The following is a 16,024-nucleotide window of genomic DNA, read 5'->3' as shown; positions in this document are numbered from 1 at the left end:
ACTCTCATTTTGCAAAAGCCAAAAAGCCCTATTTATACTTATAGTTTAATATCAATCAAACCTTTGTTTCATTTAGGGGTTAAAAAACCAGTCCCATTCATCTGATGCATACATGGATTCACTAAAACAACCTGAAGGCTAAAGCAGATTTAAAAAAGAATTCCCTACACCCAGTTAGTACAAATAAGTTCAAAAGGCTGGAAAACACATAAAATCCCTATTTCCACTTATTTGCCAAGAGCAACTATGCTTATAGTTGGTGTTTAATTCTTAAGGAATGTTAGAATAAATCCATCTGTACTCAAATTTGTTTACAAGTAGTGTGACTGGAAAAAACTTAAAATGAATTTTGGGAAATAATACTTTAAAAATACATATGCATTTCAACTCCATTTTCCCAGAGAGCATTCTTTGATGGAATGAGAAACTGTAAGGCAACACAATCCCCTCCAAGAGTACACACTGAAGAGAAATGTAAACTTTGTTTTCACATAAAAGCTAGTACTTTAGTGATTACTTTTTAAATAAAGAGTTTGTTATATATAATTCTTTTCAGGCTGAGATGAATTCTGTACTGCTGTCTGAGCATAGTTATCTCATTTCCGTATTCTAACAATTCTGATGACTAATATACAAAATTAATACTTTGAATCATTTGGTCTAAAATCTGGAAAGAAAGCCACTGGACACATTCTGTAACCTTTTCAACTAAGATTCCAAAAGAGAAATAAGCCTTAATGCCCTAAGGCATCCACTATGTGTAATAAATTAAATTCTTTCCCACCCATTTATCAAAAACACTACCAACTTAAGGAAAAATGAGAAAAGTTATTTTTCTTTTTTAAGGTTGCAATTCTCTTTGATTCCTGGTTGAAAAAGGCTGGCATACATTAGGTAACAGGAGGAAAAATCAGGAGAATAACTCTAACCAAAGCTTAAGGGCAAAAACCAAAACTAATGCAATACTGGTATACTTAAGAACAATAGATTTGGGGAAACTTACATTGCTGAGAGACTATTACTGTATACTAGACACTGATCTAGAAAATTTCTTATATACTCTCTCGATCTAATTCTACAAACTACTGAGAGCCACCAGAATTAGGAAAGTGATTTATCTGAGCAGGATTAAAGTAAGGTCAGTGAAACCCCTTTATGTGCAAGGCTACAGTTCAGAGTTCAGATCCCATTATCAAATGAGCTAGAGTGAAATCCTAGGCTGGCTGATTCACAGCCATTTATAACCCAGGCAGGCCCTTTGCTAAATCTTTTCTAAGTCCCTTCCTTATCTATAGATGATTACCCCTCACAGTTAGCGCACTACCTGGCCACAAGCAATCACTCCTCAAACAGAAAACTGTCATGACTGGTATTTTCCCTGATTTTGATGAGGGAGCAGAAGGCAAGCTGAGGACAAAGCAGAAGCTGACACCCTGCAACCTCCCCCCATCCCCTACTGCTGGATGGGACACGTGTGACAGTGTTCCAGGAATCACCCATCTTATGTTAATACCTTGTAGAGGGGAAAAACAACCTTAACTCGAAAATGGCAAGGCCTCAAGGCCTCCTGTATCTTGTAGGTCCTCTTTAACATGTGAAAGTTCTTTTGAAATCTTTCTCTTTACCTCCCCCAACCCCACAGCATATGACCAGCCACCCCTCACAAGCCCAGGGCAGCAGCTCTTTTTGCCCACGGGTCCTGTCCCCAGAGTTTAATAAACCACCATTCTGCACCAATGACATCTTAAGAATTCCTTCTTGGTCGTTGGCTCTGGACTCCACCCCACTGAACCTCACCTATACTCTAAAACTTCATCAATTTGACAGGTGTTAATGATGACCCCAGCGTCTCAACACGCTGTTACACTATAGGCCTTTTCTCCAGGTCACTGGTTGGCAACCTTCTTCCCCCAGACGACACTGCTCGCTTCCCCTACCCCTCAAAATGATACTTTAGAAATGCGAAGAACTTCTCTCTGACAGCAGCCATGTCTGAGAATCGCTGTTTTTCATGATCAGTATGTCTCAGGAGGTTAAGTCCATCTCACCGTGATACGTGCCTGCATTACTTCACGTAACCCTGCTAAGGAGTTCTCACTGGGGTTCTCGGTTTTGCTGTAAATGGTTACAGTTGGATATAATCAATTAAAATTATCCAGTAATTTAGTTTATTAAAGCACTGTTAAAGAAAAACCCAAAAGGAAGACAGAAAAGTGGAGGACAACAAGAGGCTGTCAACAAGACAATCTACGGAGGCTGGATAAATCCAAGATCTTCCTGTCAGTAAAAAATATATGATCAGAAAACATCTAAAGGGCTACAAAAAGAAGCTGGTATTCTTTTCTAAGTTAAGTACTCTTTAAAATTTTTCTAGCTCAAGATCATGAAGTCCAGAGAACGCCAAGTGATTTGCCTGAATTTGCAAGGCCAGATAACCAATGGAAACTACTCAGGAGCTCTGAGTCGTAGGGTGGTGGGCTCCACTGGGGTGTTTGTCAAACCTGGCTGCACATTAGAATTGGCTTAAAAACACACACCTAAAACACCACCAATAAAACACAGAGAGGCCTAGGTCTTACTCTATGATAATGAAATGGAAATTCTAGGTGGAAGTGGAGTCTGGGTACCTGGTATGGGGCGGGGGTGCTTCCCAGGTGAAGTAATATGCAGTCAGGCTTTAGAAGCACTGCTCTAGGGGCTCCTAGAGGCTCAGTCAGTTAAGCGTATGTTTTTGTTTCTTTTTTTTTCTTTTTAAAAATTTATTTGAGAGAGAGAGAGGGACAGACCACAAGCAGGGGGAACAACAGAGGCAGAGGGAGAAGCTGGCTCCCCGTTAAGCAAGGAGTCAGATGCGGGGCTGGGCCCCGGGGCTCTGGGATCATACCTGAGCTGAAGGAAGACCCTTAAGTGACTGAAACACCCATGTGCCCCAAGTGTATGACTCTTAATCTCAGCTCAGGTCTCAATCTCGGGGTGGTGAGTTTAAACCTGTGTTTGGGCTCCATGCTAGGCATAGAGCCTGTTTAAAACCATTAAAAAAAAAAAAAGGCTTTAGAGCAGTGATACCCCAGGATATATTCTAAAAACATTTTTCATTGTCCCAAGAGAAGGGTGCCAATGCCAGCTAGCTGGTAAACGCCAGGGATGCCGCTGTCCCACCTACAATGCACAGGGCAGCGCCATTCAATAAAATGTCAACAGTGCGAAGGTTAAGTAACCCTGCTCCAAAGTCCAGTGTTAGTTCCATGTAAGTGTCATAGGAATGATCTGTTTTTTATTTTATTTGCTTCTAAGTATGAATGAAAATACCAGAAATCAAGTCAGATGCTGATAAACCACTTAAAAATCTTGCCTACTTAATTATTAAAGGCTCCCCTACGCTATTTTCAACTCCTAGCTGGTGACACTGAAGTTGACAGGATTAACAGCTCTACTGAAAGGCTTATGCTTATGGGGGCACCTAGGCTCAGTGGGTTAAAGCCTCTGCCTTCGGCTCAGGTCATAGTCTCCCGGTCCTGGGATCAAGCCCGGAATTGGGCTCTCTGCTTAACAGGGAACCTGCTTCCTCCTCTCTCTCTCTCCCTGCCTCTCTGCCTACTTGTAATCTCCATCTGTCAAATAAGAAATAAAATCTTTAAAAAAAAAATTAAAAAAGAAAGAAAAGCTTATGCTTATGAAGTGAGGTACTCAGCAGCGGCGGGCAGAACCAAGAAGTCAATTTGGAGCTAATGTCTTGCCTTCCTCTAAGGCCAGGAAAATACTCCTTTCTCACCACACCAGAGTTCTCAAGCGGTCCTAAAACTCTTGAGAGGGAATGGTCAAGTAAGGCATAAGAAAAAGCAATTTTGGGCTGTGGGCCTCTGAGAGAAATAATGGTTTTATGGTGCCCCCATAAGTGCTACTTGAAGTATGGATTGCTGGCAACCCACCTGGGGGTAGGTGTCTAGAGGTGAAATCGTGTGAAGACATATGCCTAAAATCAGGCCAGTGCAGGTATTTCTACGTTAGTTACTTTGGAGAGCATTTGTTTGTTCTCTTCCTTTCTTCTCTTACCCAGAATTGAACTCTAAAACTATAGCCTGCAAAAGCAAAGTAAACCAGCTACATCTTCCTGACCCTTCTTTCACTCCAGTACAACACATATGAAAACTACGACTTACATGGATGAGGTAGTAAAGTTTGTCTCCTCTAAATAAAGTTGCTGCCCCACCGAATCGATTCACAGATAAGAGGCATCAATTAAATGATGTCCCCAGAAGATCTCCAATTTTTCAGGTTGAAGAATAAAATTTTCAGGCTTAAAAAAAAGCACAAAAAAACAAAAACAAAAAAACCAAGGATTACATGGGGCAGGGGGTGGGGGACAACCAGTCTGGGCAGTGGAAAAAGAATTGAGCAATAGTAATAAATTTCCTGTGCCAATAAAGGAGTAGTGTGCCGTTAGGCTAGAGCAGGTAAGTGACCATCTGCGAGTACACAGCGAACACTGATGTACAGGCACTGACTAGATTACCAAACTTTGGATCACCTGCTCTGCTCCCTTCTGCCAGTAGTCTCTACCAGCATCTCCAAGTGTCTTTAACATGTGACTGCATTCCTGCCTAGATCTTAGGAGAGGCTATAATAAAATCATAATGCAAAGAATTCTAAAATTATGAACAAGCATTTAGAAAGAGAAAATATTTAGAAATAGGAACACAGTTGCTCAATAAATTTGCTAACACTGGTAATGATAAGAGAGATTCAGAGGACAGACGGAAATTAATCACGAAATTAAAATACACAGCACAAACAGGCCCCAGTAAACACTCTGGAATGAATGACTTGAAATGCTGCAGGAATGCTAGAATTTTAAGCCTCAACCCCCCTTTTTTAAAAGATTTTATTTTATTTTATTTTATTTATTTATTTATTTGACAGACAGATCTCTACTTGGCAGAGAGGCAGGCAGAGAGAGAAGAGGAAGCAGGCTCCCACTGAGCAGAGAACCCAATGCGGGGCTCAATCCCAGAACCCTGGGATCATGACCTGAGCTGAAGGCAAAGGCTTTAACCCACTGAGCCACCCAGGCACTCCTACGCCTTACTCTTTATCCTTAATATTTTTCAGTAGCTGGCTTGATAAAAGTATTTTTAAGTACAGTCACACTTCTTTGGAATTATTTTACATGGAAAATAATTTTTCAATAAGAAATGTTTACCAAACATCTACTACAAACTAGATCGTGACAAAAATGATTAAAACAAGCCTCTTAGCCTTAGCAGGCTAAATTATGGGGAAAAAATAACTAAGTAGCTATATAATAAGCACTCTTAAGGAAATCATCTTCAGGGCACCTGGGTGGTTCAGTTGGTTAAGTGTCTGACTTTTGATCTTAGGGTGGTGAGACTGAGCCCGGCCTCACTTGGTGTTGGGTGTGGAGCTTGCTTAAGATCCTCTCCCTCCCTTCTCCCCTCCACCTTTCCATCCTCTCTCCCCAAGACACTAGTGCTCTGCCCAAAAAACAAAACAAAACAACAACAACAACAACAAAAATCTTCCTTTCTAAATCTACTCCTTTTGCCTCTTATTCTCTAGACCATGGCAGTTCCAATCCCAGAATCCTGGAACTCCTCCTCCTTTTCCCTAAACTCCTTCATTCTATCCCACTCTGCCCCAGCATCTGGCTCCCAGATTAGTGCATACTATAACTGCTCTCTAACTGGTCTTCCTGATTCCAATCTGGTCTCACTTACTACTACAACAACCAATCTCAAATCCAACCATCACTCTGAAATGCATATTTCAGAAGATCTACTAGGATCCACTTCCACCAGAAGATCCACTGCTTGGCAAATTTCCTTCACTTCTGTTCACTTCTGGCACACAAGGCCTTCTGTAATATGGGCCATGTCTGCCCTCCTGACTAAATTCCTACCACACCTGCCTTACCACTGCTGGACAAATGATTGCAGTTCCTCTGCTCAACACTCATTTATCTACCTTTATCGGCTTGTCTATTTGCCTATAATCCATCCCCCCAAACTAAACACATTCTTTAATATTTAACTTCAGGGTTACATCTTCCAACAAGCCAACTCTGAGACATATCTCTCTTCAGGTTGAGCTAAGGTGCTTCCATAATAATATCCTGTAAATATCACAATCATTCTGCAAACAAGTTCAAGTGTGGTCAGGGGATCAACAACACTGGCAGCCCCTGGGAACCTATTAGACCTGCAAGACCTTAAACCCCTCCCAGACCTATGCAATCAGATTTTGCGTTTAAACAGGATACCCAGGTGATTTATACGCACATTAGAGTTGGGAGGCACTGTGTTAAGAATCTGTTTGTACATGTGTTTCTCCTATCAGGCAGTCTCCAACATTAGGGTGCATAAGCACCCTCTGGGATGCTGGTCACAATGCACACGGGCAGCCCGTGCAGAGTCTGAGGAGAACCGGGGAAGGCCCCAGGTACTTGCATTCTTATAAGCGTGTGATGACGCCATTGATTTAGAGCCTCCCGCCGTGACCATCACACTTTGAGAAACATACTATGGGACTGCAACAGATTTCTGCTAAGGGAGGGAATGAAAGAGCAGAGCAGTGGCTAGAAGGTAGTGAGCTAAGCACTTACAACACAGGCTACACAGGGGAAGGACATGTGAATGGAAAGACTAGGTAGACTGGGATGTCCTGTAAAATAAAAGCCAAACATCTAAACCCTTCTTTGAGAGCACCTGGATCTGTAAAAATAACATACACAGAAAATGGTCAGTATTTTGTTCTTCAGTTAAAAAAAACCTACTCTAACTCCCGTTACCCAAATACAAATGGCAGTAACAACTTATGACCAAAAACTCTCTGAACCACTCAAATGGGGGGCCTGAATGGCTCAGTCAGTTAAGCGTCTGCCTTCAGCTCAGGTCCTGATCCTGGGGTCTTGGGATTAAATACCACATCAGGCCCCTTGCTCAGCAGGGAGCCTGCTTATCCCTCTGCCTGCTGTTCCCCCTGCCGTGCTCTCTCTCTGACAAATAAAATCTTTAAATAAATAAATATATAAAAATAAACCACTCACGAAAAAGAAACTTGTTAATGCACAAAGCTCACAATCCAAGGTTTAATATTCACATGAGGTAACTAATAACTACCACCTTTCAGAAATTAATATGAAAAAAAGTCACAGGCGAAATAAGTATTTTGTTTTCATAAAGCCATTATTAGAAAAATAAAAATTATTTAGTACTATTTGTCAAACTAAAAACAAAGGGGAAATGAAAGTAATTTTGCCAAAATGGTGGGTCAGAAAATAAGTGTCTAAATGTCTAGTCTGTTATCAGCCTTCCTAAGAATCTCCTTTGTCACATCTATCAGTAAGAAGAAAGGCACACCAAAAATCACTGGTTTTGCACTGCATCCCTATACCCAAACAGCAGGCACTCAACAAATGTCTATGGAATTAAATAAACAGCAATACCAGGTTAAGAACTGTGACTTAGCAAACACATTGTTTTATCTGCAAAGTGGCAACAGCAGAAATTTCACGATCAGTCACCTTTGCTTAAAAGGTCAGAGCTCCTTTGTAAGCATACAATTATAAACCACAGACACCACAAAAGGACTTAACCCTAAACTAAGGAAAGTAAACCTGACTCAGGAAGACAAAAACCGAAAAACTTTTTAAAAAAATCATTACAAAAACTGCTATGTGCACATTAGCTTAAATGTGGTTACGTATGCCATAAGAAAACAAGAAACAAAAAATACTCAAGTGATAAACATTAGGTGTACAAAGGATATAATTAAATTTCTTAACTAATGCACCATGACCGTATACACTATCATCTACCACATAATGCCTTGTGTAGATCCTAAGATTACACTGAAATTATTAAATCAGTTGTCCAATCGGAAAATTTTTGAAGTTTTACTTATACTTTGGGCACCATTACACAGTTTACCAACATGCATCAGTATACATGGTTTTGTCCATGCTGGAATTTTATTTTATTTTTAAAGATAATATATTTATTTTTTCTTTGACAGAGATCACATGTAGGCAGAGAGGCAAAGAGAAAGGGGGAAGCAGACTCCTGGCTGAGCAGAGTCCAATGTGGGGTTAGATCCCAGGACCCCGAGATCATGACCTGAGCTGAAAGCATAGGCTTTAACCCACTGAGCCACCAGGCGCCCCTATGCTGGAATTTTATTTTATTTTATTTATTTATTTTTTTTTTTTTAAAGATTTTATTTATTTACTTGAGAGAGAGACAGTGAGAGAGAGCATGAACGAGGAGAAGGTCAGAGATAGAAGCAGACTCCCCATGGAGCTGGGAGTCCGATGCGGGACTCGATCCCGGGACTCCAGGATCATGACCTGAGCCGAAGGCAGTCGTCCAACCAACTGAGCCACCCAGGCGTCCCAATGCTGGAATTTTAAATAGAGCAATCAAACAGTGGCATTTTGGAAATACAACCACAGACCTAAAATGATAGCTACGAGCAAAGTTCAACTGTTTAACAAGCACCATAAGATGGAAGAGTTCTTTTTATCCAAATGCTTCAAATACACATAAAGTCAATCCCCATTAAATGTGTGATCTATTAACATCTTTGTTTCATCACATATCCTTCCAATCAATGGAGTTTTGGAAACCTTAATTCAGATCTAGGGATGTGCTCTGCTAGCCAACACCTATGGATAGAGAAAGGAATGTAAATAATGCTTCACTCTTTCTTCAGCAAGAATGTGCCCATTATTCAGGGCTCAGCTCACATTACTCAACAAATTTACTTCTTGCCTCCTTTGCGTAGTATTGCCCAATAGACTTTCTGGAATGATGGAAATATTGAAACAGCCACAAAAGCAACTGGCCAATGTGGTGATTGAGCACTTGAAATGCAGTGGCTACTGCAAACCGAAAAACTTAATTTTTTTTTTTTTAAGATTTTATTTATTTATTTGACAGAGACCACAAGTAGGCAGAGAGACAGGCAGAGAGATAGGAGGAAGCAGGCTCCCTGCTGAGCAGAGAGCAGGATGCGATGCCGGGCTTGATCCCAGGACCCCGGGATCATGACCTGAGCGGAAGGCAGAGGCTTTAACCCTCTGAGCCACCCAGGTGCCCCCCGAAAAACTCAATTTTTAATGTGATTTCATTTTAATTAATCCAAATTTAAACAGCCAAATGTGGCTAGTGACCACTACACCGGACAGAGCAACTCTAAAGCATACAAGTGAGCTAGAAAAATATCTTTCCTGAAGTTCACAATCCCGTGTGAAAGAAAAATATTAAACAAATAAACCAATAAATATATAATTTCACGTGGTGACTGGAAGGGGCGAATCTCTTTTGGGAAGGCCTCTCTAAAGAAATCTGGATTAGGTATCGCCCTTCCTATGTGGTCCCACTAACCCTATGCTAACAGAGATTAACATACACTAACCCTATGCTGCAAAGAACTCTAGGGAAACCACTTGCCTTGTTCCGCTGTACTCTAGCACCTCTCATACTGAGTTTCTGGAGCACCAGGCAGAAGTAATCTAAATAACTCACAATGTTCAAAAGACACCAGAGAATCCGAGTTCAAAAAAATACGGAGAGATTAGAGCAAACCCAATCGGCTCTCTTCATACCCAGTCCCAGGCAGCGTTGGAGCCTCACTTCAAAACACAGCACTGCAGAGCAAGGACCGCCTCCTTCTCTTTCTCATCCCGACTTTTACTCCGAATGACTAATTCACAGTTTTTTCGCCGCAGCCAAATCACACTCCTCAGCCAACTCCAACTCACACGGCTACAGCAGATACACTTTTAACAGGCTGCTTCACGGAACACCGCACCTCATCCGCCAACCTTCTCCTACCCTTAGATTTACAATTCCTGGAAAGTTAATCTCTACTCGAACCTGACAGGCTCTGCGCCGCTCCTATCCATCCAACACCATACGGATATTCCATCAAGAGGGAATGACGTTTTGGAGGGAAGGGTAGGTAGCCCAGGAGAGGCTATTTATCTAAAATACGAAGGCAAAGTGATGCGTCTTTTCCCTTCTGTACTCGGAAGTAATGAGGCCAAGTTGATTCACAGCCTCGTAGTGGGATTTTAGAGGAAGCTCGGAGCCGACAGGAAAAATGGTTGGGAAGTGATAAAGGCAGACACCGGAGGTTCCACAAGCCCTCGACTTACTGCTGCCCCAATCCTCCCGCCACAGCCCGGGTGGAATGAGGGTGACTGCAGACCCGCCTGGGAGGAGAAGCACCTCGCACTGCCAGGTGGGCGGTGGCGCAGGGCCCGCAGGCGCCGGGTCAGCCAGCCGGCTCCGCGGAGCCTTTCCGCTGGGGCGAGGAGCCCCATTGCCCACCCCGCTGACCGTGGCCACCAGTTACCTGCTGGTCTCGAGCGAAGAATAACGCTCGGGCAAGACCTGGAGGCAGCGCTGGAAGAACCGCACGTGCCGGTCTCGCAGGAAATCCAGCCTCTCTCCCTCACCGCTCCCCGCCGGCCGCTCTTCCTCCGTGGCCGCCATGCTGCTGCGGAAGCGACGTCCGCCGCGACCCGGAAGCACTTGGCGCGCGGCGTGAGGGAAGCCCGAGGGGCCACACAGGGATGGCGCGTGGGCATAGGCAGTGCGCCCGCTGCGCGCCCGTCTGGGGTTGAAGCGACTCGCTGTTCAGAGTCTAAACGCAGCGCTTGGTGCCTTCGCATTTCTCTCTACAGCCCACCTTTTCTATTCTGAGCCCCGCAGGCTTGGAGACCCCCCTCAAGCCTTGTAAAATTCAGCCCACAAATCCCCCAATCCCTCCAGAACTGTGATCCTCGTTAGGTATTTGGAAGTGCAAGATCAAAAACTTCTAGTTCGCTTTGAGACGATCGCGGCCCTAAAGGATGATCTATTTGAAAATGGATGGATCAGAATAAATCCTTTCTGCAAGTCCCTGGCTTTCAGCTGAATGGATAGGGAGGCTAGATCTTCAAATCAAGCTGTGAAGATAAATGTTTATTAAAAATTACGGACGCTTCCTGAGCTCAGAGACGTTCTTAGTCCTCTCTAGGATACCAGCAATCTCACACACACACACACGTATGAATAATAACAAATATAAATATATAAACATATACACATATGAATAATAACAAATATAAATATATAAACACATATATACACAACTTACATTTATATTTCTATGTGTGACTGCATCATTTTCTTTTGCAAGATTTTACTCTTAATGTTAAGTCTGTGTTCATCTAGCATCGTTGTCGCATATATTTGCCATGGCAAACAAGCTCAAATGTTCTCCAACTACCCCTATATTAAAATGAAATAGCATGCTTTTAGCAATTTTTTTTTTAAGTTGGAACTTAATTTGCTTCAACCATATATTATTCCCTTTAAAAGGTCACGAGGCAGTCTAGGGGGAAAAAATCCACCGAAAGATCAGGCTCAAACCTAGGTTCTCTAACCTAGGTTCTCTATAGTCGGCTAAGCTAAGTTTGAGTATAATTTTAATTGTTACCTTTTTAGAAAAATCTATTTAAAATACATGCTGTGTGGGCTGCAGTTATCTTCTCCTTATTCAATAACCCAAAGCGCCTACTTTTAGGTACCAGTTACTACTTATTCACAGGGATTCCTGTATGTCTGAAACAAATACGGCATGACCAAAGGGCTGTTCTTGGGCTTCTTTACAAATAGGGAGGCCACATTCCTTGTTTTTCAGGTATGCCTGGTCTAAAGGAGTTTTCATTGTCATTACAGTTAAGATCTTTCTCCCTCCCTTACAAACACACACCACCAAATGTTTCAGAATGTTGAAAGTGTGGTCATATCACAGGAATTTAATTTACTATGGACAATGCAGTCTATACATGCTCAGAAAGACAATCCTGTTCAACTGGGCCACCTAAAGAGAACACAGATAATTTTCCTCTGATTCTCAGCTCAGGAGCCAGCAATCTGATCCAAATTCCATGATGGACTCACTGAGAGATAATATAACATGCTTCCTAGGTAAGTAAAAGGGTTTTCATGGGTGACTTTGACCACACAAGATTGCAGACATAGGCATGACAGAAGCCAACCCCCATGCAAAGTGCCACTCTATGTTACTAAGTAAGAAGTGTAAATAGCTCAGGTTTTCAACATACAGGCATGATAAGACATCTATATAATTGAACATTATTTAGCCATTAAACAATAATGTTTGAATTCTATAGAAACATAGGCAAGTATATATAACTTAGTATAGTAAATAAAACATACTCTATGACTGTAGCTATTTTAAAATATGTAGGTATGTTTTTGCAAAAAGTTACCATGGAGTGATGGAATTAAGGGTGCTTTATTAACATTTTTCCTTTAGGGTTTTTTTCTAAAGTTCTTAGATCGTTTTTATTTATTTTTTATTTTTTTATTTTTTAAAGATTTTATTTATTTATTTGACAGAGAGAGATCACAAGTGGCAGAGAGGCAGGTGGGGAGGGGGTGGGAAGCAGGCTCCCCATTGAGCAGAGAGCCTGATGCGGGGCTCGCTCCCAGGACTCTGGGATCATGACCTGAGCTGAAGGCAGAGGCTTTAACCCCCTTAGCCACCCAGGTGCCCCTCAGATCCTTTTTAAACCAGTAAATGAAATGTTTATTTATCTCTTCTCTGAGCCTACAACTGAAGATACTATTAATTATGCTTATTCTATACCTTTTATACATCCCTCATTTGTTTTAGATTCAGTTAGAAGGACTGGTTTTGTCAAAGAAAATTCCATAGTTTTATTAAGAAACAAACAAACAAAAAAACAGACAAAAAGCCCAAACTCACACTACCCAGTATGCTTACCTTTGATGCAGGAAATGGAAGTTACCTTTGTGTGCAACAAAAAGCTGTGTTCAAAAGCCATGTATAAGAAAGCTTTCTTTTGTGTATCTTTTGTATAGTAATTCCATTGTGTGTTTAAAATCTGTTGTCCAATATTGTGTCTCTAAATGGCCTCCGACCATTTAAAAACAAAGTTAAAGAGAACGAGAGCTACAAATAAAACAGGCATCCCTGATTAAGGATGTTTTATGTTCTTTCTCTCATTTTGCACCAATAATTGTGTAATCAAATTCAGTTTCCAAAATGTGGAAGCCATCAACTTTGACAATTAACTGTGAAATAAGTAAAGGTTACTACTAACAGTTTACTAACAGTAAACTTCTGAGTCATTTGACCTAGATGTTTCAAGCTATAAATTAAAGATATTCTAAGATAAAATATAAAAAACACAAGTTCTTTCATATTTATTATGTATATTATACCATCTCCTATAAGATGGGGACTGATTAAAGTTAGGAGCTAAGATTTTATAATATGAAAAGTTGAGTCAAATTAAGTTAAATTGTGTTTTCACATATAAAAGTTTGGAAATTTTAAAGTTGCCTCTTTTGACCAAATATTCTGAGCCAAACAGAAGCAGTAAAGAAAACTGCACCAGCCAGAAGATGTGAAAGACTCAAAGGCTTTATAAATGTGTGACATCCAGAAAGGCTAATGGGAAATCTGGCATAGCCAAAGGAAACCAAAAATATGTCGATAATATAAATAATAGGATATTTCGAGGTGAAGCATATTTTTAAAATAAATATTCTCTATATAAAACAAAGCATGCTTCCAACAAATACAAAATATTTATTACACAAAAATGTAGCAACTGACAAACTACCAATTTGTTAAACTTAGAAAAGTACTGACTTATTTCCCCCCAGAAAGGAAAATCTTTACATTTCTGTTCCTTGAGTTCATTCGCCTCCAAGTTATAAATGTTACAAAATTTTTGTTTAAAAAAAAAAAAAGATACTCTATGACTGGCCCAATTTATTTTGCTATGCCATGACAAAAACAAAATACCTTTGAAATGTTCTCAGGATTTAAATGAAATCATGTGTGTAACATACACTTATTCAAATAACGTTTACATCAGTAATAGGCCAACATACACATTAAATACCCACTGAGTATAGACGAGCTCCAACAGCGCTGCAGGGAACTCAGTACCTGTGCGTTCACAAACAACACGGTTACCAATCTGATTGGGGCTAGTACTACTTAAAGAACATGGGTACTGACTCTCTCCTGGTCTGAACATGCTGACACTTTCATCAACTGAATACCAACTTCATTATCTCATATTCTTTTCTCAAGTCCTTGTCTCCAGGTCGGAATAGCCCTAGGGAGAAGAAGAAGGGCAATTATAAATACAAAAGAAATTTTTTTAGAAATCCTAATTAATTAAATTCTACGTTGGACTTGCTGAGAGGTAATATACTATGCCTCCTGGATAAGTAAAATGCTTTTCATGGGTGACTTAAATGCCACTCTGTTATTAGTTAAGAAGCGTAAATAGCTCAAGTTTTCAACGCATAGAACATCTATATAACTGAACATTATTTAGCAACTTTTATCAACTTTTTAACTGTAAAATAGAGCATACAAATAGAAACTATATAAAATATAAACACATAGTTATGAAGTTATTGTAAAGTGGACACCCACTTTAACTCCTTTTTACCTGTGTGGGATATGCAGAAGTGGCCCAGAGCCTGTGGGTCCCGTCTTCTTGGTCCGTTCCTCCCAACCTTTGGTAGGTCTGTAAAGCCTAGAGGGATCCCTACCAACGTTGTTTTCAACCTGTAATCAGAAAGAAAATGAGTGCCAGTTACTTTATATGTGCTGTTAAGTTTGGGCTAGTGAGTGAGATCTTCAGTAACAACAGCAAGCAGTTATAAGAAACACCCTTGAGATTCGCTAAACAGAAATAAAACTGTTAATAACCTTTTTAGCAAACTTCCGATTGTGCTCCTAGAGCTAACAGAAAATCTGGACTCCATTAATCTATTAATAAACTGTTTAATTTAGTTTCTTTTTTTCTAATTTAATTATTGTATTCTGCTTCCACTGTTCTATTTTTTGTTTCTATTCTGAGGGAAATGTAATGCCTCCAAGAGTGACCGTGGGATAGCCAGACAATGAATTTAGGGTAAATAACTACCAGGAAAGTCCTTCGTTCCCAGGAGAGTCACCAACATCTGTAGTCCGTGTACTCCCAGGGAGATTAAGCAATGCTCCTAGCTACTAAAAGGTCTAAAACAGAGGCACGTACGGAAGAAAATGAAAAACAGAATTAAGAGTAAGAAGAGAAAATTAATTCAGGGTAAAAGAAAATAAGGTGCTTAGAATGTGAAATGGCAGAATTCCAATAGTTGCTTAAGTTGTGCTAAGCTGTGCTAAGCTGTGCTTTGTAATATGTAAATCTGTTAAGTAGGAAATCTAGAGGAAGCGATACAGAAATAGAGTTCTGGATATAAATAAAATGGATTTCATGCTTGCCTCCTTACCAATCAAGGAGTTAGGATAATAAAAATAAAAATAAATCTCAGCACACAGCACCTTTTCTTTTAATTTTGCCAGTTTTCTTTGTTTTTCTGCCTTTTCATCTTCCTTTAACTGTCGATCTAGAATTTTCAATTCAAGTTTATGTAAATCCTAAAAAACAAAATACACCAACAATAGGAGGGTAACATTAAGAAAATAAAATTCATTAGAATTTCCTTGAAATGTCAGTAGCTTGCAAGAAAAATTAAATTACCCTAAATATCAATACTTCAATATCAACCTTTTCCAACAAAGGCTAAGAGCTGTCTTTATCCTGAATATAAATGTAACACATGCCCATCCTTTCTGAATCGCTTTCTTTAGCTGTTTTATCTTATAGTATAGTTCAATCTAAAACTCCTTTTCTTTGATAGTTGAGCTAAGCCCATTTTCACTTTTCAACACAGATATATCTGGTTTTAGATCTCTCACATATGTTCTATTTTACAGAATTTCTTGTTTTTTTTTCTTGGTCTTTTATTGTGTGGCCTGCTCGCCTTTTTTGGTGGGCGGTGGGGAGAACACATGGGATCTTTTGTTATTTAGGAAGATTTTCACATATGGACTAAGGGAAATTCCATTAGTGTGGTTTTGTCTATGATTTTTCTTTGCATTTCCCTTGTTTTTTGCT

General features: G+C 40.2%; 2 protein-coding genes across 5 annotated transcripts in view; both read right to left on the bottom strand.

Annotated features, from left to right (window-relative positions):
- PGGT1B (protein geranylgeranyltransferase type I subunit beta) overlaps window positions 1–10,708 on the bottom strand; it is a 53,019-nt gene extending 42,311 nt beyond the window's left edge. Inside the window, exon 1 of one of the 2 annotated variants that reach the window (XM_059175832.1) lies at window positions 10,375–10,708. In XM_059175832.1, coding sequence (XP_059031815.1) covers window positions 10,375–10,693 — 319 coding nt within the window. In that variant the 5' untranslated portion in view covers window positions 10,694–10,708. The remainder of the gene's footprint in view (window positions 1–10,374) is intronic. The other variant, XM_059175833.1, reaches the window with a different exon arrangement.
- Window positions 10,709–13,464: 2,756 nt separating this feature from the next.
- CCDC112 (coiled-coil domain containing 112) overlaps window positions 13,465–16,024 on the bottom strand; it is a 28,476-nt gene continuing 25,916 nt past the window's right edge. For 2 of the 3 annotated variants that reach the window (XM_059175830.1, XM_059175829.1), the window contains exons 8-10: window positions 15,409–15,504; window positions 14,531–14,649; window positions 13,465–14,188 (exon numbers count right to left, since the gene is read on the bottom strand). In XM_059175830.1, the coding sequence (XP_059031813.1) occupies window positions 14,146–14,188; window positions 14,531–14,649; window positions 15,409–15,504 (258 nt within the window). In that variant the 3' untranslated portion in view covers window positions 13,465–14,145. The remainder of the gene's footprint in view (window positions 14,189–14,530; window positions 14,650–15,408; window positions 15,505–16,024) is intronic. The other variant, XM_059175831.1, reaches the window with a different exon arrangement.

This window comes from Mustela lutreola, chromosome 5 (assembly GCF_030435805.1).
Source record: "Mustela lutreola isolate mMusLut2 chromosome 5, mMusLut2.pri, whole genome shotgun sequence".
NCBI lineage: Eukaryota > Metazoa > Chordata > Mammalia > Carnivora > Mustelidae > Mustela > Mustela lutreola.
Note: the sequence above shows the minus strand (reverse complement) of the source record. Positions and strands in the feature narration are given on the sequence as shown.